At 41.8% G+C, this 23910-nt stretch overlaps 1 protein-coding gene across 4 annotated transcripts in view; it reads right to left on the reverse strand.

Annotated features, from left to right (window-relative positions):
- Positions 1–19351, reverse strand: part of rhobtb4 (Rho related BTB domain containing 4) — a 43811-nt gene extending 24460 nt beyond the window's left edge. Inside the window, exons 1-2 of one of the 4 annotated variants that reach the window (XM_059338117.1) lie at positions 19226–19351; positions 18374–18510 (exon numbers count right to left, since the gene is read on the reverse strand). Coding sequence is in view for 1 of the 4 variants with exons in the window: in XM_059338116.1 (XP_059194099.1) it covers positions 1929–1957 (29 nt within the window). In the remaining 3 variants the exon portion in view is untranslated. Of the gene's footprint in view, positions 1–1928; positions 2158–18373; positions 18511–18580; positions 18826–18923; positions 19190–19225 lie in introns of those variants that run through there. The other 3 variants (XM_059338119.1, XM_059338118.1, XM_059338116.1) reach the window with 3 other exon arrangements.
- Positions 19352–23910: the final 4559 nt, after the last annotated feature.

Here is a 23910-nt window from a genome sequence, read left to right on the forward strand (position 1 = left end):
TAGATCATTATTATTAGCAAAATTGTTTCCATTATATAAAAAATGTTCTGTTTACATACAAGATGTAAAACATTTCAATTAGCATTGCATACTCTGTTTTGATGTTTAATGTTTGACAACATACTTTTAAAGTGGTATTTCAAAAGCAACGATGATACATATCATGTTTTGATACTGTGTTGTGTTTTTGTCTGAAATTGACTTATGCAGTGACCCATATATTATTGCAACTTTATTCAATTGGAGGTGGATTAAGTTTGTCTGGAAGACAATATTCCAGGCCGCATATCTCTAGGGGATATAATGTGACATACATTTTAAAAACGGACTCGAATATAAAACTCTGATCCTTCCAACTAAAAAGAAGTCCGGACTTGATTGTCAAACTATGATACAATATATACTTTACAATCATACCTCCTCAAGAGCTAAACAAAGCTCTACAATTAATGTTAAATAACATACTGGGATTCAGACAGAGGAGGATACAAGGATAAAACATGAAAAATATAAAAAACTGCAAGGTCGATTACCCCCATGTACCTTCCACTTCAGCCTGATACAGGGGTCAGAACATTCAAGCCAGCCATATAATGCTGGCTGACTCTTCCATGTGGGTCTGTCAGTGCTGCACTATGTTATCTCAAAGCTGTTGACACAGTCAAAGCGTTGGGCATAGTGCCTAACCAGGACAATAAGTAGCTCTGTCCCAGATCCATCTGACATTACACATAATGACAGCCCCCATCACTGATTCATTAACAGTAGTAGTAGGTTAAAAAAAAAAACACCTTAAAAAAAATATTTTTACCAGGATGTGAAAATTTTTAGTAATGCGAAAATAAATAATGAAATCGAACAGTTGGTGTTTCCACAAAAGGATGAGCCACAGTCACAGGGTGGCCATTAATAGACATCTTTTCAGGAGAAGATATACTGGCCAAAAGACAAAGATTGCACAATATGGAGGAGACGTGTGCCAAATTGTTTATGCAACCACATACTGCAGATATGATTAATTGCTGATGACTGGAAATGAATATATGGTCAGATAAAAGCTCCTCCTGTATGAACAGTCTGTCAGGTAAAAGTGAGAGGCTTCTTCAGCAGCCAAGCAGCAACCTGCGTAACACAATCCCTCTAGTGACGTCATAGCCACAGGATCAGCATTACAAGTGTGTATGTGTGTGTGTGCGAGTATCCATGCGCGTGCGTGCACGAGTGCATGTGAATTCTTACCAACTGAGATTATGCACGTCTTGTATTGTCACCGTTTTGATCCGCATGCTGTTTCACTAAATACTGTGGTGTAGTATCACTAGTACACTCATCAATGAAAAAGCACCTCGTGCGCTCCCTCTCCCCGCAGCCATTCATAACCACCTGGCTCATTCATATTTTGGTGGAAACCAATTCAACACACCAGACAATCTATTGTATCTGCATCCCAGTGTGCAGGAAAATAAAATGCAACCTACACACCGCATTCAGCGCCGTGGTAAAATGTCTTTCACATATCTATGTTGTTAAAGGCAGGTGGATGTCAGCCTACATCCCAAATGATGCGCTGATAAGTCTTGCGTAATGTGCCAAGCCCATCCGCTGCACTGAATCGAAAAGCAGCCTGTGCTGCACGCGTGGGATTAAAAAAAATAATCTGCCATTGTAACGTCTGTTGCTGAAATAATGTCATACATGTAAAATATAAGAACATTTAAGATCATTACTGGGGCATTATAGAGATTTAAGAGGAGAGATTAAAACCCCATTAAGTACAATAAAGTCACCGTGACATGAATTAAATACAGCTGATGAATTCACAATCTTTACAATAAGAAATATTACAAGCAATGTGTGGATTGCTTTGTGCAGTACAAGAATTGCTTTGGAAGCATGTGACCCAGTATTGCTGCAGGAGGGGTCCCTACCTTCCGACGGTTCCGGAATTGACCCACATTCCACTCTGCTGGTGGTTCAGCCGGTCACTCAAGCCGGACAAAGACGCGTGGGGAATGAAGATGTGGTCGCGGTGGTCCCGTTGTTTGTCAAAGAGCGCATATAACTGCAGGACCTCTGCCCTGTCACATCATATCCTCTTACTTCCCTTCCTCTCGTTGCCTACTTAATCCAGCGTCTCACAGTCCTCAACAAGTAGCGACTCGCTGCAGCAGACCTGGTGTAAAGCTGATGTGGATTTAATCGGACGCTGTTTAGAATGAAATGTAAACATAACTGGCATAAAGATATTTCTGGTCTGAGCCACCTCCTTTTTTGTTGTTGTTTCCCCAGCTGATTTCATCAGAGGCACGCCTCCATGACTGCGCGTCACGACACAAGTCGCCCAACTCATTTTGTGCTGCGTTCAGGTGCCGTCAGAAATAAATATATTTGGAGTAAAACGGCGCCTTAGGCCATGTCCACATTAACAGACACCTAAGCCACGAGTCTGTGACATATTTGGGGCAAACTACAAAGCATAAGGACATGGCTTACAGCAAGACACTATTGGGAAGAAAAAAATTGTATACAACGTTTGGGTTATGCATTGATTCCAACATCGAATTCAACCCCTGACGTTTGCATTTTCTCTTGCAATTTCAGTTTTGCTGTGCTGTGTGTCTTGGGGCTAGACAGTCATCCACCAAATAAAAAGTCATCCACCCAAAAAAGCGAATAAACATCCCAATCAAGTATTTAAGTCTTTGGATGACGGATGTTGGAGCTGAAGAGGGCCACTTGAAGGTCTCATAAGAGATTAGGACACAAGAGCCAATCATATCGTGCAAAGACGATAGTATCCCCGCCCCGAAACTGTGCTCTTTCCATCCTGTTAACTCAATACATCCCGCAGAGCATGCTGCCTTTTGTTAGTGGAGCATTCACATCCACCGCTTTGCTGGTTGTAGACTCTGTCATTATGACTCGCTTCATTACTGTAACACGAGGGATAGGGCACAGAAAAGCATCGCAAACATTTACCTAAATTAATGAAAATCAAGTATTAAATGTGTAAAAGTATAAATATCCATCAGATTTTAGCTTTATTTCTCCTTTAATCAATGCCCAAGCATATAAGTCATCCCCTTATCAAACTAAAATCCAGATAAATGATGCAATCATGTGTTATTACTCATGGGCAATGGAGAGCATTTTTCTTCTATGGTTATTCTGGGTATTCAGGCATAGCAACTAGCTACCACATAGCAACACTTGTGTATTGCTACAAAAGCCAATGCAGGAGCCAAGAAAAAAGGCTGATCATGGAATGCTGCGGAAAATACCCAGCCTTTTACCCTTCACATTTTTCCAAGATCTCGATGTCTGGGAATTCATTTCTGGAATGTTAAGCTGTACCAGAGAAGAAAAATGCTGCCATGTTGCCAGGAGGTGAAATACCTCTATATTCAGCCTACAAACTATTTTTAACATTAAACTTAAATTGCTTTATAAATATGATTTGATCCAGCTGAGGTCTTTGCCCAGGCATGTTTTTTTTTATAGCCATCATCTGAATCCATCTGCCTTTCATGACAGGCATGCCTGTAATCCAAGATATGACATGAAAGTGGAATTTGTATAAGGTTAAATTTTATCTTACAATTCCTTTGGGACATTTTGCAGTGTTTGGCCATGCAGGGGACCAAGGGGCAGTCTGATCTACCAACTTCCTTTCATGACAGACTGAAGACCGACATCTACTGGTAGACTTTGGTACTGACGTCTCTATAACAAAGGAGGTATAAGCACTCTCTGCTACACCATGTCAGTGCTGTCACTCAAGGCCACTGCAACGAGAGTCTACATCTTTGTGACAGATCCTAGTGCGGATCAGCAGTGGCTGCCAGACTATATGCCTCGAGTGAAAGAGTTAAATGAAGCAGCATGATGCTATAAGAAATCACAAACCTATGACCTGAGCCTTCTGCTCCTCAGTCTATCCCCACAAACAAATAAGGATGTGTGTTTTCATGTATGTTCTTGCACACAACATGCAAAAGCACACATGCAATGACCCAGCAACAACACCACGGTTAAGTGAACAAAACGTCAATGTGGGGATGGGTTTTTTTTTTAAATCTATTTGTCCAGTGCTGTCTTGAGGCCCTGAGAAAACTCTGGCCCCTGACCTGGCTGGCATGGTCAGAATGAAACAGCATGAAAGATAGGCTGGAATGCTGCTGGAGAAAGCAGGGGTTCAACAGCACTGGCACTGAGTGGGCTTAGAAATGTGGAGAGGCAGCCCCATTGTTGGAGAGGTGTACTTGTGAGAGAACATTCAAGCAGCACAGGCTGAGCTTATGTCTGGCCTTTTCAGCTACAGTAGTAAGGAAAGGACTGAGTGGCTTTGTTTATGAGCTTTATCGCTCTTTTATTAACTGTGTGGGAAGACTACTCCCATTGCTTTTACACTTTGGTGAGATTAAAGTTGGGAGAATGAGCTGAGATCATTCTTTGGCAAACCTACCCCGACATTAGTGTCCTGCTGCTTGGACAAATACTCAGTGCAGTCTGCAGTATATTCATTGCCATCCAATGTTAGACAAGTTGTACTGAAAGATTGAATTTGATCAGTCAGGTCAGATAAGTCTCTCTGTCCTTGGTCATGGTCAGTCGGTCGGTCCTCAAAGCCATCTATCAGGATGAAATTTGGTATGGAGCGCAAGTATGTTTGTGAGAAGGTGTGCACATGTTGTCATGCCAATTGGCTAGAAAAAGGGGCTCGCTAATAAGAGAGGGGCCTATGACAAAAAGGAGCATAACTTTGAAATGGATTCACAGACTTGCACAAGATTTTGTGGGAAAGTTGTTTATGAGCCAGAAGACTGATTGACTGTTCATGCCAATCAGCAAGAAGGAGGAGTGACAGTGGGAGTGGCCTATAACAAAAAAGGCGCATAACTTCTAAATGGATACAGGGACCATGGCCAGACTCATGAACGGTCTGTCGTAAGCTCTTGATGGAGGCATTGTTGCTCTCAGCAGAAAGTTCCTTTTCATTGGTGTGGGTAAGCCCTTTTCTTGTTGACTCTTGTAGGAGGCATCATGGGTCTCAGCAGAGAGTTCCTTCTTCAACGGTATGAGTTAGCCCCACATCCTCTCCCCAATTCATAATGTATTAACCGTTTGTTTGAGACACTTTTGCAAGGCAGCACTGGTCTCAGCAGACCGTTCCTGTGTTGATGGTGCAGATTACACCCCACCCACCCACCCATGAGCATGGAGATCAAATGTTCATGATGTGTGTGTGTGAATACATAAACACATGATTTCATGCGGTATGTGGTTGCAATCGTTGTAAAATTGCCCTTTCATTCAAGTTCAGTAAAACACATTATTATCACATTATTATTATCCTAGGGAAACCATTTTTCCTTCTACAATGCTTTCATCTTACTTGTGCAAATGTCTTTGTATCATTTTTCATCAAACATTCAATAAGGATTCATTTTGCAATCAATGATCAACCATTTTAAAAACGTGACACCTTTTTTTAAAAAAACAATTGCTGGTGTTTCAGTAAAATTCTCTACTGTTCTGTTTACATTATGGTGAAAGCGGGCTCAGATGGATTGATTTCCTATGACATCATGAGTTTATTTTATATTAAGCAATGGATATCGGGTATCATTTCTATGGTCATAGAGCACTTTGGAATGAAACTCTTCCCCTCATCTCATCCCCTTCTGTCCACTCCTCCACTGACCCTATTCTCACCCCTACAGCTCGCCCAAATATCCAACAGGCCCGCACACCCCCTGCCTCAGCACTGTACTGGAACTGTTCTAAAGCTGTCAAAACACCCAGCTTCTCACACTCCCCACGTACACAGAGAGTTCGCCTCAAACACACACCGTCCTCAACGCTAATAAACACACACACAAGCAACACACACTCAATGAAAAACAGTCTACATGCAGCCCTCTACACTGACACAAGTAGGTCAGAGCTGCAGTGGGTCTTTCAAACAGTCTTCCAGCCCCACGGAACTGATAACAGTATCAAAGATTAAATTCTACCTTGAGCCCGGACAGATACACACATGAACAAACAACAAATATTTAGATATACTGTATAAGATCATTCACTTGTTTGTTTGGTAGGATGATGCATTTTTGTTTTGCAAAGTGATGAGAAAGAATGCATCAACACAGGAATTTAAATTTGTTCTTCTGGGAAGAAAATTCAGAGGTCAAAGGTGAAGGGTAAGAATGGAATTGCAGGGTTTTAAAGTGAAAGGAGCCTGTGCAAAACTGGCATTCCAAAATGAGGAGTGGTAGAAGAAGAGTGAGAAACTGAGAAATGCACAGAAATGCACATATGTCTGTCAGTCTCTGACTTGAATCTCCTTTACATTCCCACTCTTAATCTCTCTCTCTCACACACATAAACACACACTTTGACATGGAGAGGTGGCTGAGATGTGTTGCCAGAGCTGGCGCCCTGGCACGAAACAGAGTGTTTTGTAACAGCCGGCCTATTTGGCGATGGGTGATCTGCATGTTAGCAGAGTGTGAGTTTAAGTAAAAAACATTCAGCACTAGATAAGGTCTGAGAGAAAATACACAAAGAGACAGACGGACAGAGTGCAAGACAGAGAGACTGAGGATATTGTTTACTTAGTAAGTTATCAGTAGATTGTCTTATCTACAGTCAGTTGGAAAACTCCATGTATGTGACCAGCTGTTGTTGCCTCATTATATCCTAATGAAGATATATCACCCCATTGCTGACAACAGAAAAAGAAAACAGAAAAACACTACCATGTGTAAAAGACTAGAGCACATTGGACAGCTACTGAATGTATTAATTCTTTAAAAAAAAAAAAAAAAAAAATTAGCATATTTTTTTCATGTCGAAAAAGCTTTTTAACATCATTTTTATAAACCAGGTAACTTAATCTTATGTTTTGTAGGTATCACCTTCATTTCTTTATTCTCTTAGAGAACACACTAGTTAAAATTCACAAGTGCTTGTAATTCATGTTAAAGGATCAAATTTTCCACCAACTGGATAACTTAAAATTAATTTAACACCTGTCCCCTCAAAACCAATTATGGGGGGGAAATGATTAGTTCTTAAACTGAGTCCAAGGTCTTCAGCATCCCAAACAGAACATCAAACTTAAAAACCCTTCAGTTGACATACACAAGTATTATTCCCCTTTGAGTCTGAGGTCCTGTATAATAGTGATGTACGACCAGGTCAGGTCTGTGCTGGTGATGATGGGTCCTGACGGCGGAATATGTCGGGAATGTAAAGTAGCTTGAGGTTGTGGAGCAAAGGCTGGATATAGGTGGGAACAGTTGAACAGAAGAGAGGGTGGGATGTGAATGAGAAAAGCAGCACTGCTGAGGGTGTATGATGGGGTAGTTGGTGGCTGTTTAACTGCCTGCTGCCCACCTGAGTATAAACAGGCCTCTGATTATGTTATTAATGCCAACTTAAATGTTTCCTAGTGAGGTGCCTGGCTTTCGCCAAGCGATGCCTGGGGTGAACAAGAACACAGTGCTGCATATTACTCACTGTGCCTAACTAGCTGCCGTCAGACTGCCCATTTAGAGTCATGTGGCATCGGGACGGGCACACCCAACAACCAGCAGCATCTCTATCGCTATCAACAACCCATACAGTAACCATGTAAATTAACCCCAGCTTTCTTGTGGTTATAGTTTCCGTGGCACGGCCTCGAGCAGCAACAGTGATTAAGACATCTCCCAGTGCTAAGTAGGAAACACTTTGGTGAGAAATTCCAGTGATTCCTCTTTGTGTGATGAATAGCTTTCCTGTAATTTTAGCCTCTTTTATTCAAAACCACATCCAAAGATAAGAGAGTGCCTAATGACAGACAAGGTGGACAGGGGTATTTGAGAGGTTATAGGGTTGAGTGCATGCTTTAAATTCTTGAATGGCAAAAATCTATTGTGAAAAAGACAAAGTGTGCATAGCACAGGCATGATATATGTCTGCATTCTTACTTGAGGGGATTGGGGTTGCAGAGGCATGTCTTGCTATGCCCAAGCTGATGTACGTACACAAACATTTAAAAAAAGTCTTGACTTCACTGACTCTTGGTTTCTGCATCAAATCAAACACACGGGAATATATGCAGACACAATAAACAGGCTCTCTCACTAACAAACACAATTTTAGAATACAGACACGCACAAATACGCATGCACACTCTCTGCTGGGTAGAGACACACAGGTCAGTGGAGGTGCCTCTTAAGCTGTGGCTGTCAAGTGGCAGGGCTAATCTTATTAAGGCTCTCTTCAGCTACTGGTCCAAACTCTTAAAGTGGTAGTGGAAAATTAGCACATTTGAATTCAAGCATATCTTTAAAACCTGAAGTGTTGCCCTTTTGCTGGGGGAAATAGTGTCCTGTTAATACTATATTAGATTAGATCAGCTGTATGACTTCCTAAAAACAATGCAAGCAAATGAAGTATGGAGAATAAGATATCCATAGAGTGCTCCACATAGAATCTTCATAGATCACAGTTGCTGGTAGACTCATAAGACAGCACGTAGATGGTGTGGCAAATGCTCCATCAAAGTGAAAGATCACTTTAATTACCTTGCGAAGTGAGTACTGAGCTAGTTAGGGGACTTGGTGGATTCATTTGCTGTGCAGGTCGGAGGATATTATAGGGATGAGGATAAGCTAGGTGCTTAGGTTAAGGGTCAGGCTGGAAATGACATCAAGGTGAGATGTGAGGATCAGGTTGAGACAGATATGGAAATGGGGATGAAGCTTAGGAAGGAAGTGGATATAGGACCAGAGCTAAAACTGGGAGCGCAGAGGAAGCAGAGGACAGAATTTAGATTAGCAAGAGAACACACATCTGTAGCGCTTGCCTATAAGGACATCGACTGCAGAAGCAGGTAATGATTATTATATTATATTAGATTAATGCTTATGAACTGCAGAAAGTCTCATATGATCTTGTGCAGGACCTGACCAATTTGGGATTTTAGACCTGGTCTAAAATATGAAAAATATGAATGCTATTATCAGTATTCAGGTGGTCCAATGTTACCCTTTGGGGGCATTTAAATACCAAAGTTTATAAAATAAATATTAACAGTCACAATGCACCTGTAAACAATTGATCTGCACTTTCCTTAGAGATGTTTGACTGCACCGCAAGTGGCAGAAAGGCAAAGTACAGCACTGAACACTGACGAATAAAGAACAGACCCAGGATTGGTTCTTGATGGTGGGATTCTGACTCATCGAGGTCATAACAATGTCAAACATCTCTGCTACATCATGCCTTTAACAAGTTTAACAAGTGTAATCCACTGAACATGTTCTCTATGTCACATCTGATTAGATTTATAACACTTACTCCCCGGATACACAGTGGGTTCAGTGTCAGTTTGAAATTGATTTAATCCACCAGATATATTTCCCAGCAACTTCTTAATATGCCCTTTAGTAAATCAGCAGGGATAAGAAGGGAGCTTATCACGGACTACCTGCAAAGTGCCTTAAATATTTTATCCCTGGAGCTCGTTAATATGGTGAAAGCCAGGAAAAGGTAAATGGATGAGATATTAAAAACGTTTTTTGGCCTGTGGAAAAGAGGGACCCCCACACGGTAAACTGAAAACAAAGTGGTACAGGTGTTACTTTGGTATGACTTACTGTGGCATTTGCCTACATTTATTATTTCAATTCTACTATTTTTTTTTCTCTTTCTGAGCAACAGTTGAATGGCATTAAAAAAATGTCCGGCCAAATGAAAAACCATTTGCAGTCACCAGATAACTTTGCAGGAAAAGGGGAATGTGCCACAAAACAACAAACAGATATATTACAAATTGGCATTTGTTGTGATAGCATTTACTGATTTAAGGGGGGATGTTTCCTCTTTTTCAGCCTTACCTGACCCAGCACACAGCAGATAATCACTGTTTCAGTGCAGATAAGTTACCATTATAGCTAACATCATGCTTTGTAGCACTGTATACTATAAGGTACCTTTAAGAGCATTATTGACCAGCCCATTAATGGCCGATCAATGGGTGGTCAACAACAAATTACTGTAATTTGTCATCTGACAGCAGGTTTTTTCAATATTACATACAATCTATTACTGGGTGCTGACACCTTACTGCTAATTGTGGTGATGTTGAGAATGTTGTTGACCTCTCTGAACCTCAGACAGGTCTGCAGACACTCTCCCACTCTGGTGAGAATTTATCAGAGTAAACTTTGGACTGGGGTTGAGATCAGACAAACAGGAAAAGGTGTGGGAGGGCAAATGGAGCTCTCAATTCTCTGAAGCACAGGACCGGAAAAGAAAACCTTTCTTTTTAAAGTTGCAATCATATGTTAATGCATTAACATACATGGACAGCCATATTGCTAGATTTATAATTCTTTAAAACTGAGCTAAATTGTGCAAAGTTATGACCTACGTGACAGTCACCAGGAGTCGGGGCAGCAGAGGCAACAGGAAAAATGCCAACGTTGTGAGGAGAGTGATGCATTTGGCCTTGGCACAGGTCAGGCAGTATTCTAGAAACAGCCTGATCAAACAGAAGCCAAGCCAAGCCAAACACCTCTGGACTTCAGTCTGGCACAGAGAAGCAGAGATCACACTGCACACAGTGAGTGCAACAACCCAGCAAATCTGCAAAGTATAGCAGAGATTTCCATCCTTTGACCCGTTCAAATCACGCAAAGTCTACCTAGGACCCCTGATCAATATCGGTTGCATATGTCCACCAGTTGTGACCAAGAGTGATTTATTTTCATAGTTTTAGTGTGAATAACTTTTAGAGGCGTAAGAATCTAAAATTATCCAGTAATTCCTAAAAAATAAAGCAAAAAAATTGAGGAAGTTCTAAAAATAGTCCCCCAGGCTGAGAACCACTACAGTATATCAGTATTGTCATATATGTTGCCAGATATGAAAATTACATTGCAATTTGTAACTATTGTATTTGGTATTTGGGATGTATGTTAATGTAAAATGTTAATATCTTCCAATATGTTGTCCTTTTTCAATATCACACAGCATAAATATCTATATTGGTATCAGCCTGAGAAAACCAGTATCCCTCTGCCTCTATTTAAACCATGCTGTTGCTCACAGATACAGAAATAGAGAGGAGGAAATGGACGGGAGGGAAAGAACAGGAGTGTAAAAAGCAAAAATCACAGACAGACTGTGACACAGACCGACAAATAAACCACATTACAGAGGGCTGAGGCATAACAGGAAGGTCCTTTGTTGTGTTTACTTCAAATAGCCTGCATGTTGTTTATCCATTCTGTTAGTTTGAGTTCCTCATATTGTATCACACTTGCACAAACAAAAACAAACCTGTTGTGAGTTGAAAACCTTGCATCTCACAGTCAGGGTAAAACAGCAAACGCATTTATCTCAATGGCAATGCAGTTTTGATTTTATCCAGTAGGGCTTTAAGTGGGTTTTATAACCCCGAGAGGTCAAAGCATTTCTCAGGCAGTAGAGGAGCTATATAATCCTCCAGCTGGCCACAGAATTCACCAAATATAGAGAAGTGATTTTCACCTGACAGCAGTGAAATGCAATACCCTACATGCTGCCTGAATCTGTCAAAATTGGAAGTCAATATGCATATCCAATTGCAGGAATATTGTTAAACAAGATAGCAAATGCATGCACACACATGCTTGCACACAATAGGGTATAACACTATGCACAGTAGGCATCCTAAAATAGTGTGATGGAAAAATCTATACTGGTGTCCGGTTATTTCCGCACTGCCGCGCCGTAGCATGGTGATACAACCGGCATACAATAGTCACCTCACACTGTGACCACATGTCATTCATTTGCCAAGCTGCAGAACTGCCACACAGGCTATAATCATTTGAATAAGGGCAAGGGGCAATAGGGTGGAAGCTCTTTTGGATGGTGCATTACTGTTGATCCTAGCTAATCCAAACCACTTGTGAACAGAGGTCAGAGAAATGCTCAGATGAAACTCACTGAGATACTGTGGGAATTTGTACACAAAGTGTGACATATTCATATTTCTAAATGTTCTGTGCAATGTGGCTTTTGACCATGTGGTTTAGATAAACACTATGTCCCTACTGTACTATTGATCATTGCGGCGAGGGGGAAGTAAAAAGCAATTTAACAGAGAACCATAACAGCCATAATGGAGCATAACACCACTCAGGAAGCCAATATTTCTGCATAACCTCTGTTGAGAAATGCATCGCTATTAAGTAGCACATGATATTAAATAGGAATGATATTGATGATATTGATTAATTATTTATGTTGAAACGAGAGAGATGTATTCTAGTGAGACACAGAGAGAAAAACAAAGAGGGAGATTATTGTATTGCCAGACTGTATGACAATTAAAAAAATGTCTTTCCTTGACTGATTTACAGTTTGATTTAGTATCTAGATTGATCTATATAAAAGCTATAACTAAAAGAAAATAACAATGTGTCAGTTTGTTGTCCTTGAATTTTATTGATTTACATAAAATCAGCTTACTCTGAATTATATTTCCATTGTAGTCTCATTTAATGAACAAAAAAGGCCAAATGAAAGCGGCGAACCAACTTTATTATTATGTTTTTTCCCCTTCAATTTGTTTAAATTAAGGGAAAGGTTCCTGAAGTATGCAAGAACTAAAAATAGACGCAAGCTGAAACTGGTCAAACCACAAAATACATGGTGAGTCAATTTCAGATTTTTTATGGTTAGCGAACCACAACTGGAGTCAGACAAACACTGACTGGGAGGATGACAGAGCTCTCATCTGCAACTTGCTACCCTCAGTTAGCAAATCTGATTCATTCATTCCAGTGCATGTGTGTGTATGTGTGTGCTTGTGTGAGAGAGAGACACATGGTGTCAGTCAGGTTGCATCAGCCTCCTGAAACAGCAAAAATCAGGCAGTCCTTGATCAAATGTCATGTGGGCGATTACGAGCGCAAAGACAACAATGCGTATGCATAAAAATAGATGTGAAGGGGAACACCTTAACCTGTGAACGTGTACAGTCACACTCACATATTGAAACAATTAGAGCTTAAAAGCCTGTGGTTTCATGAGTGCCTTTGCCAACACTGAAACTGGTCTGACCCTGATTAGCAGGAATGGCACCCTTGGGCGTTTCTCGCACTACACATTAGTTTAAAGCTTCAAGCTCTTACTAGAGAAGAGACTGAGGCACGTAGACAGGCGGAGACCATATGCATGTGTCAATGTGTTTATGTCTATATGAAAGCGTTTTGTAAGTGTGGGTTTTGGAGTTTATGTGATACTCCATGTGAGTCATTGTGTTTGTATCTGTGCCTGTCTGCACGTATGAGTTTGGGTGTTTTCAGTGATTTTTTGGATGCATCCCTGAGATGCTTTCGGGGGAAGGCAGAGTAGGGACTAGTGTAAGAGGAATATGATGAGAGCATTCAGAGGAATTAGATGCTTTCTGGGTGGAAACAAAGAAAGTAAGTGCCAAAACACAGCAGCAGTAGAGCTCACAGAAAACCTATAAAAACAATTAAATTATTGTTCTACAGTTCCAGGATATGAGCCGAAAAAGTTCCCCCTCTCTGACCATCTTGCTATAATGATTTAAATGGGAAACTACTGTGAGGACCTATTCTATTTCTATGTCTCTGTCACATTTTTAAGTGTCCCATTAACACCCGCAATCAGTGCTAAACTGACATGAGAGCAAATGCCTACGTGACATTAAACATGCAGTGGCAGATCCCAGATTTCACCATCTTTCTCTCTCTTTCATGGATAAACAAGAAAATGGAACTGTGAACAAACACAGCCAATCACTTATGTTGCTGAGGGTGCTAATTGGGGTTTCTTAATTCCTAATTAATGAAAGCCACAGACGCTGAATAGCGTGTGGGATGGGATGTGAGTTATTACAGGAAGGCAGGTGGATAGACAGGCAGACAAGATGTGAAAACAACAGGAAGATAAAGAGACAGACAGCGGAGGCTTGCAGGCATTGAAAACGAGAGACGCTCGAGATTACCACTGCGTGTGAGAAACACATAAGCCAGACATATGGGGCTGTTTGGTCCCATACAGACATGGGAAGTGATAAGTGCGTGGGTCAGCTTCCTAAGTCCTGTAGGGGATGTGAGGACAACCACACCCGTCCAACCACGCTCTCAGCAAAACATACACACACAACTACCTTAAAAACCCTCAGACAACCTCCTATAGCGTGGAATGCTATCTGTGATTGCACCACACACACACACACATTCGAATACCTAGTTGGCATATCCTCAATCATATGACTTTGGAGCCAATTCACCCAAGGGGATCGGCTTTCCGCCACAAACGAGGGAAGCAGATGCTAAAGAAAGAGACACCCAGGGATCAAATTGCATACAGAGATGCACACGTTCAAAAATATGCATGCATAATGGCACGCAGATGCACAGGAAGATATATTTGTTGCAGTGATACATCCACACCACCATGATACACAGAAGCGAACACACAAACACAAACATGAACATAAATAGAGAGGAGCTACAGCCAAGCAACCAAGCTGTGCTTCTTGGTGTCTGTGGCATAACATGCTGTCTCTTTCTGAACACACATGCAGACACACACACAAGTACCCACATACAACCCAGTAAGGTACATAGATTTGGCGAAAGAAGAAATGCAATCAGCACCGTGTGTGTTATACTGTGTGGGGGTTAAGGAGTGAAATAAAGCAGCAGTAACCTTTATTATGGTAAGTCAATGCTGAGTCAATCCACCAGCCATTTCCTTTAAAGAGCAGCCTCGCTCCTCTTCGGCTGGAACGCTACCTGACCCTGACCCTATTAGGCCTGTGGTAATCTGTCATTTTGAAGCCACACAATGTCAAACGTGAGCAGACAGCAGAGTTTCCTACAGATGACAGGAAACAGAAATACACACAGAACCCGTCAGCACAGAAAGGGACTTTAAGGTGACTTAAGTTAAGTAATTTAAGTGGATTTAAGAAACTATTTTGACATACAGAGGCAAAATTGTGTGCTTTTGTTAAATAATTACATTCTCTCTGGGTTAAAACCTTTGGCCCAGAACTCTTTCCCCATATTCTGTCAACAGTGAGATTGTGTAATACGCCTCCGTATCAGTGCAGCCATCCTGGATCTCTGGACACAACCCCCCCTGTCAGACCCTGGCCTCAGCTCAGCCTGGAGCTGTCTGAGCGGCCACGACCGGACGAAGATACCCTCCCTGAAATGAACTGGCTCTCTTATCTTTTCTCGCCCTCTTGGTCCGACCCTGCCCAGTTCTGTTCTGTCCTCGCTGGCGACACGACACCTTCTTATCCAAGTCTCTCACCACAAACACAAACTGCTACCTGATGCAAGAGCTGTCTGGCCTTGTAAAGGTGTGTTTTACTTCCTGCATACATAAAATTAGGTGGAAAATGTTGCAGGAATTTGTGTTTGATTGGTATAATAATTATGTTTTTATTGTAAAGTGGACCAAAGTAATGATGACATTTGTTTGCTTTCCGTAAGTCAGACCAGCTGCAGGAGCCTATAAAGCTAATCACACTCACTCTTATACACATATAGTAAAAACAGAGAGAGTGTTAGTGACACAGTGCAGTGTATTATCACATTAGATAAAGTCATACAGATGTTCAAATGAGTTTTACATGTAGAATAGGTTGGGAAGAGTTTATTGTTTTGCTCTGAGAAGTAAAGTATTTTCTTCCAGAAGAAGAGAGGTTAACTGTTTCCAATTTATTTTTTCTATTTAAGTCCTTCCTTTTGCATTTTTTTTCAGTTTAAACTTAGAAGAAAAGATGTGATGTTTTGCCCCCCGATTTAGTGTGTTTATAGCTATATGCAGCCTAGCGCCTGACATACCCTCTCTCACTTGCTGTCTTTCTCAACCTCTCTTTCTCTTTCTCACTCCCTCAGCCTGCTCTGCTCTAGTTTCCCCTCAGCCAAAACCCCTTCGAGTCCCTCTTCCTCAGGATCCGCACTCCTTTTTCCTCCATTCTTTCTACTCTCCACAGCTCAATTTCTCTCTTATTCATTTTCAAACAATCTCTCCTTCTTAGCTCTTGTCTTCTCTTCCCTTCTCTTCTCCCAGCACACAATGCCTATGTTCCTTAACTTTCCCCTTGCTGCCTTGCTCTGCTTTCTGCTCTTGCATACACATTCTTTGCTCACTGACACCCTGTTTAAAAAACAACCAAAGAGGGAGCCAATAAGAGAGAAACAAACTGTACAGTTGCCATCACAAGCACAATCACTTGCTTCTCTCTCTCTCTCTCTCTCTCTGTCTCTCTCTCTCTCTCCCTTGCTCCCCTCACCATGATTTCTCTCTCTCCGAAACTTACTCAAGAGGACAAACATCATGTGGTGCTGGTAAGAGAAGTAGACACTGTTGTATGGTGACTGTGAGTCTCTGTTAGTCTCTGTCTTGCCTTTTCTACATGATGGCCTGTGCTGTGTGTAAGGCTGTGCATTTCAGTGTCTTTCAATGAGTTTAGCCTTAGTACTTTAATAATAACAACTCTCTGTCCTTGCATACATATGCACATGCATGCAAAAACAAATGATACAAATTTGGTACAATCTCGTGCACACATCACACAGGCCCCAGTCACTCTGGATCCAGTTCAGGGGAAGTGTGGGCTCGAAGCAGACTCTCGGTGTGTGTGTGTGTGTGTGTGTGTGTGTGTGTGTGTGTGTGTGTTTGTGTGTGTGTGTGTGTGTGTGTGTGTGTGTGTGTGTGTTGTGTGTGTGTGTGTGTGTGTGTGTGTGTGTGTGTGTGTGTGTGTGTGTGTGTGTGTGTGTGCGTGTGTGTGTGTGTGTGTGTGTGTGCGATATTGCTTAACTCACACAAAGACACAGCTTCTTATATGATTCCCAGCTGTGTGGACTTGGCCCACTAGACGGCCATACAGCAGCCAGGAATGTTTGGTGCGCAACTCTACTGGAAAGCCCCAGTTACCCACACACACACACTCACTCACAACCTCCTCTGGAGACAACCTACTCCTCTGAGCAGGGGCAGACAGAGGGACGGGCCTCACCCCAAAGAAAGAATGGTTCAAATTCCACAGCTGATAGAAAAACACAGTAGAGTGGGACAGAGCGGAGGAACTGATGTCAACTCTATCAGACCATCCCCCCACACCCATCTGTTCTAGGACACTGAAGAGGAAGGGACAAAAAAAGAGGGAAATATTCTAATCTTGTGGGCATTGCTGGCATAGCTGATAACTGAATGCTGTTTTAGCTGTTGTCAGAGATACCAAGTTTCCACCCATGCTTTGGCCTTTGTGTGCTTTAGCATATACAGTAACTGCAGCAGCCACTGTTTGGCTCTGTGGACACTGAGAGACTGCGCTCCTCAGCTATGCATCTGAGCTGGACTCAATCTTCCAGGCTACAGGTGGCTGACTTATCTGATTCTGTATTTAACAAGGCCAAGCAAATTAGACTTTTGCATAGCAAAGACTGACTTACTGATTGATTACAGTATCAACAAAGAGAGCAAGATCAAGGTGGTATAAAGCAGATCTGGGCTTAACCAAAGAAAGTTATCTAATGCAGGCCTTTTAAAATATATTTCCCCAGGGAAATAGACTGAGTGTGAGGTACTTACAGTGAGATGATATTAAGATTGTGGCAGTTTAAGTATTTGGCATCACTGGATTACTGTAATACTGATGGCATACAGTAGGCATATTATTAATTATAATCATGTTTTTTTCATAAAAAGTAATTTGTATTGACTTTCCTACAATGCTATTATCATCGTTCCTCATTGCAACATTGCGTGACATCTACTGAATATTCCTTTGTGAGTCAGCCATTATTAACTCATTATCTCAAAACTTTTAACAAGAAATAAGAACCAAAGCCGTATGAAAACAGGCAATAAAAGTTAACTTGCAATAAAATAAAATTTCTCCTTGGGGCAGAAGTCATGTGACTTCTTATCAACGTCTAACAGATTTTTGACTTGGGTTGACTTCAAGTCACACACCCAAATTAATTTAATAAAGTTTTAATCCTTGCCTAAGCTTAAAACCTTTTTTTTTATTCTTACTTTATACATTTTTGCAGACATTTTTGTCATACAGATGACAGCCCAATGCACACTGAGATGCCTTAAGGCATCTTTTGGGGGTCTAATGTCCCAACAAAGCTCAACATATCAACATTGTCCGGTGCAGAAGTGGAAAAAAAGCATGGGGTTTGTTCATAAGTGCAAACCTGTGAAGAACCCAAACTGACTGGACTGTTATGCAACCCATAGCCTATCTATGCACATGTGGTCTGCACTGTAGACAGTTCTTGCGAGCATATACAGTTTACAAGTTAATAACCCATGTGGCTCCTACCTTTGACAGACATTCACCTCTGGAATCAGTTCAGGTCTCTTTCTCCTCGACGTCCACTTTCAGTTCACACCTCTCCGCTGCTCTTTTCCTTTCAGTTTATTCTGGGCAGCGCTCGTCTCTCGCTTCTCCCCATTAAACTGCAAGGCACAAACACATGCGATCACTTCAGAGCATTCCTCTGGATGACAACATCTAGTCACAACTCACATGTTAAAACACTTGCTCCGTCTCAGCCTGGACTTGAACGTCCTCAAATTATCGGCTTCGTTTCTAAATGCGCGTGTTTGGTGAAGATCTGCCAGAACTGACAGAAGAAAAATACTCCCGACTGTTGCAGCCGAGAGACGCCAGGAGGAATGTAATTACATGAAGACTGCTGCATATTGCAAAAGCAGCAGACATGCTCTTGTTTTGCAGGCCCGCGCTATTGTGCTCTGCGATCTGTCTGGGCTGGTGTCCGCCTGTGGTCCTGATGCGAGTTTTTTCCACGTCCCTTTGTTGTTTCTGTCACACCTACAAGGAGGGAGCACATGGAGGAGGGGACCCTTACCTCGACTTTCTTTTGTCTGTCTGTTTGTTTTTACACAGCAGCGCTGCTCGTCATGGCTGGATGAGTCTTTTATTTTTTCTTAAGAAATGATTCGTCTCTGACTTTACATCACAGATGCACGAGGGATTTGTCCACGAAATATTATCACATGCATTTCATCCACGTCGCATCTGTCTGATCTCGTCTCTAATTATTTATATTTATTGTATTTATTTACATCCCATTTTAAAGAATAACACAGCGTAAAATGAAAGACTGTTTGACTTTTCTTATACCGCACCCAAGTCCCCTATCTATCTCACCAAATGTCTCGCCAGAAGTTTAGTCCTCGCTGGGGAGTGGGCTGACGCTGCTGTCTCTGTCTCTCTCCTCTCCTCCCCTTTCCTTCTCTCGTTGTCTCTCCCAAGCGGTGGCAGAGCCCAGTTATGTTTCACTCTAGACCAGCCTTCACCCACAGCACGCCAGCGCAGTGACGAAAGCCTCATTGCTAGTCACCAGTGCCACACCCATCCATTCATAAAGTAGGGAGAGTGCCAGCCTCCAGACCGGACAGTGCGCACGGTGAGGGCGTAGTAAGAGATGCATTATAGTCCTATAGGGACATATAAAACGGTCATGATAGTCTTTTGGGAAGTCGAGCATCTCATACATGCCTCATATCATACGTCTCAAATTCTAAATAGAAAAAGAATAGTACATTTTAATACTGTATGGCTTGCCATACCATCTTAAGAAATTCTAAATAGCTTAAAACTGCTCTGACAGCTGATATAATTATGCATCCAAGGAAAATCCAATACAAATAATTTTGAAAGAAAGAAATTTAAAATTGGTCATTGGTGAGAAACGTGGCAGCTGTACCCAGTGTCCACATGTAGAATTACAGTATAGCTTTTATTTTAGACTATATGTGAGGTAAATGATTGTAGGCTATTAGGCAATCTGTGTGTGTGTGTGTGTGTGTGTGTATATATATATATATATATATTGCATGTATATATATATATATATATATATATATATATATATATATATATATATATATATTGCTCTTTTATGATGGTTAGTTAAATGTCTTTAGTTTTGGACTGTTGGTCTGACAAAACAAGACATTTAAAGACATATAATCAGGAAAGTAATCATATAATTACTCAAAAATCATTGTTGGTTGTTGCCTTTTCAATAAAATGTGACAATTTATATACTTTGATAGCAATACACACATTGACAAAATGCACAGGAAGTTGTTCACCCCCTTCAGTAGGGCTGGAGCTCTCCATCTCTGTAGTTTCAAAGCAGGTCCTCCTTGCTCAGTCGGTCACATTGCTGACTTCATTATGTTTACCTGCTGAACCTGCCTGTTTGTGCAAGGTTGGAGAACTGCATTTTTACACCTTTGTTTTGATCCTAACAACTATCCACCCGATTAATTTAGAAACTATTTTGGATGGATGTTCAAGTCGGATAAACTGCCATTGTGTAGTACAGTAGGTTAACACCCTAAGGGAGGATGCTGCCATTGTTCAGTACAAATACTGTGGTGTACAGTAGAAACTATTAATCACTCTTCAATAATGTGCCACGAGTGTGCCCTGTCTGTGTTATTAAGACTAATTTCCCAGCTTGTGCTCATTCTTATCAGTGGTACTACATTGCCAATTTTATAAATTCAAGGAAGATTAAAACCGAACACATTCAAACTGTTGTGACACTGATACACCAGAAATGCCTAATAAAACATCATGACAGCAGTACACAAGATCCTTCTGTATGGGTTCATTTTGGGTCACTTTGTATGGAGGAACTTCTTCAGTTGCCACACACTGACAATAGTGAGATAGCTTGTGTGAAACTTAGTGACTCTTAATGTTTTTCAAGGTTTTGCTGAAAGTAGTTATAAAGATCTAATCAAATTACAAAGTAAAAAAAACTTTAATTTAGAAACAAGTAGGAACAGGATGTCCATGTACAAAGTAACACAACACAAAATCTCTTGTGTCACTTTGTCAATATTTGGCGTCATCTTACTATTTGAGCTGTCCCTGTTATCACTAGGGTTCATAAAAAATGTTGTTCTCTGTGTAGATTTGCAGATACTCCATCTTGAACTTGGCAAAAGCCTTAATGTCAGGCTGGGGCTGTGAGAGGCCCTCTGTCTCTCAGAGATTCTCTAAGACTCCTGCTCAGCCAAGCATCTGAAACAGCCATTGTCCTGTGAAGGGAACGAAGCGACCTGCCCGGGCTTGCTGCTATCTCAGCATGCATGCAAGTCCTAGGCAACCATCCTCAGGCTGTGGCTAGCGGACATGGGACTCATCGCACATACACACATACAGACAGAAACAAACAAGCCAGTATAGACGTGTGGTGGAACATCATGTTGTAGCCATGACATGGATATCATTAGCATGAACTATTCCTGTAAATCCTAAAAGATATGCCCCATTTCTATTCTATATACTTTGTCTCCTGTGTTCTGCTGACATTCAATACGACACACTGAAGGTCATATGACTGTGTGTGTATCCAGTCCATCCACTTCTCTGCTCTCATTAGACTCTTTGTCCCCTCTCTTCTTCATGCAGCACACAGGTGTACCGAACCTTTATCTCAAAGTGTCTTGTACAGCACTTTTTCACTGCCAGTGGCCTCTTCTATAGCACTATTGATGCAGCCACATGGGCACAATAGGGGCACAATGGGGGCGTCCACATGGTTCACCCGTCTCTCTGTCAGTCTCTCTCCTGAGGGGGCAAACTGCTGATCCCAGGGGTGTGAAAGGCCTGCGTCGGCTGAATTTCTACAAACAAATATAGCACACAGCACTCAATACAGACTCACACACATACAAATACACATACGAGCTCATGCACACACATAAAACAAACCATACAAAATACACACAAAACGATGATCTTTGTCCCTGCTCAGATCAATTTCACTCAGCAACTTTCTACCTCCGCTGTGGCATGTTAGGAGCCACAATGGCCTTTGACACCAGCCATCGAATGACCACAATGACATCTAACTTTGGGCGCTGACTGACCACAATGGGCCTCTCTTTGCCTCAGAGCCTCTGCTATTCTTCTGCCTGATCTCTCAGACAAAGCAGTGTTAGAGAAGTACCAATTGAGCTTGAACAATCGCTCACAAAGGAGGCACTGACTTGGTGTTTCCAGCACTCTTGCCAGCCACATTCAGGGCAATGTGGTGTGAAGGTAAAATTGGCATCACATGCAGCCATGCACAGAAAGATGATTACAACTTGACTTTGTTGCATAGCTATGAATTTTTTAAATAATTATTTTATGAGATTTTCCAATTGAGATGACTCATAGTCTCAGATTCAGGTTTAGTTAGGTGATTATCATTGATGGATTACTGAATGACCCTACCGGGCACAGGCCCGCAGGCACAAAATGTCAAGGACCTGCCCTGGCCTCTACCAGCAAATTGTCATTTGAAGAAAGATGTCCTGACCACGAAGAGATAAAAAAAGAAGTCAAAGAAATGTAAAACCACTAAGAGACACATATTTGCCATTTGACAGTAAAACAATTCTACTTTATTTGCAAAGTGCCAGTCTGCTTTGATGTGAGGAGGAACACTAAATTGTAAGCTGCACTCCTTATTTGTGATAGTAATATTTACACAAAATTATATATAAATGGTAAATGGACTGCACTTATATAGCACTTTTCTAGTCTTTGCAACCACTCAAAGCACTTTACACTACAGATGACGCTCATTCACCCATTCATTCATACACTGGTGGCCGAGGCTACCCTAAACGGTGCCACCTGCCACCATCAGGAATTCATTCACACAATGAACGCAGCATCGGGAGCAATTTGGGGTTCAGTATCTTGTCGAAGGATACTTCGACATGTCGGCTGCCATGGTCAGGGATCAAACCACAACCATCCAATGAGTGGGTGGCCGCTCTACCAACTGAACCACAGCTCAGTCTTTTAATTTAAGACAGCTAAATTGTATGGGAATCTTCTTTCAATTACACATCTCAGAACAAAACAGGAAATATGACTGAGATGAAGTAGTAATAGCTGTGCGTCAGAGAGTGAGAAAGCACAAACATCTCCCATCATTCTGTTGAGACAGGAAGTGGTGACTGACAGTTCTTCATATTAACTAACTACCTAATCTTATCTTGCAGTAACTGGCAGTTTGGAGAAAAAAACTGCCCCAAAACTCTACAGCCCTTCTTATCTGCTGTACTACCTCCTAGATTGGTGCTATTTGTGCTAGTGTTGTTCCTTATGCCATATGCTTACTTTATCAATGCTCTTATGTGGTCTCAGAGCATGTTACATTTTTGTAAACTACTTTTTTGCATCTGACCTAGACCTATTTTAACCCTGAACCAAAATGCTTCAATTAAATGCTGCTGACCCCTCATGACCCCACCAGGTTCATGTGGACTAGCTTTCCATGGTGTCCATGAACATATGCACACATTGTGCATGTGCATATGCTTAGAGACCTCAAAAAAGCAGGGATTTGTGCAATTCTTTGTCGTGACTGAGGGGCCAGATGTCACTTTGTCAGTGAGGACAGAGATCAGAGAAAGGATGACATAACCCCCACTATGAGTTCATCTCTCTTTCCATGCATACATCCACTTCCATCAAGGGGTACCATCCAGTTCTGGGCCAGCACCATCCCAGTTCTGGGCACCTGGCCTCCTTGGCTCGCACTCCAGGCTGTCTGTGTCCCTCCCGGGTGTCACTTAGGTGCTATGAATAGACACTGGCGTATGCTCAGTGCTGTCAGCTGGGCATTGGCACGTGTGGCTCATGTCAGCACGGCCGCAGCGCAATGCTCCCAACTGGCGTCACTGCACCGACAGCACATTCGGGTCGCCATGGAAACAGCGACGAGCACGGCTACCTCTGCCCTGACATCCATTGGTTGTGTTTTCCAGACAAACTCTGATCTCTTTCTGTCTCCCCCCCCAACCACCACCCCC

Source organism: Centropristis striata, chromosome 7, assembly GCF_030273125.1.
Source record: "Centropristis striata isolate RG_2023a ecotype Rhode Island chromosome 7, C.striata_1.0, whole genome shotgun sequence".
Taxonomy (NCBI): Eukaryota; Metazoa; Chordata; class Actinopteri; order Perciformes; family Serranidae; genus Centropristis; species Centropristis striata.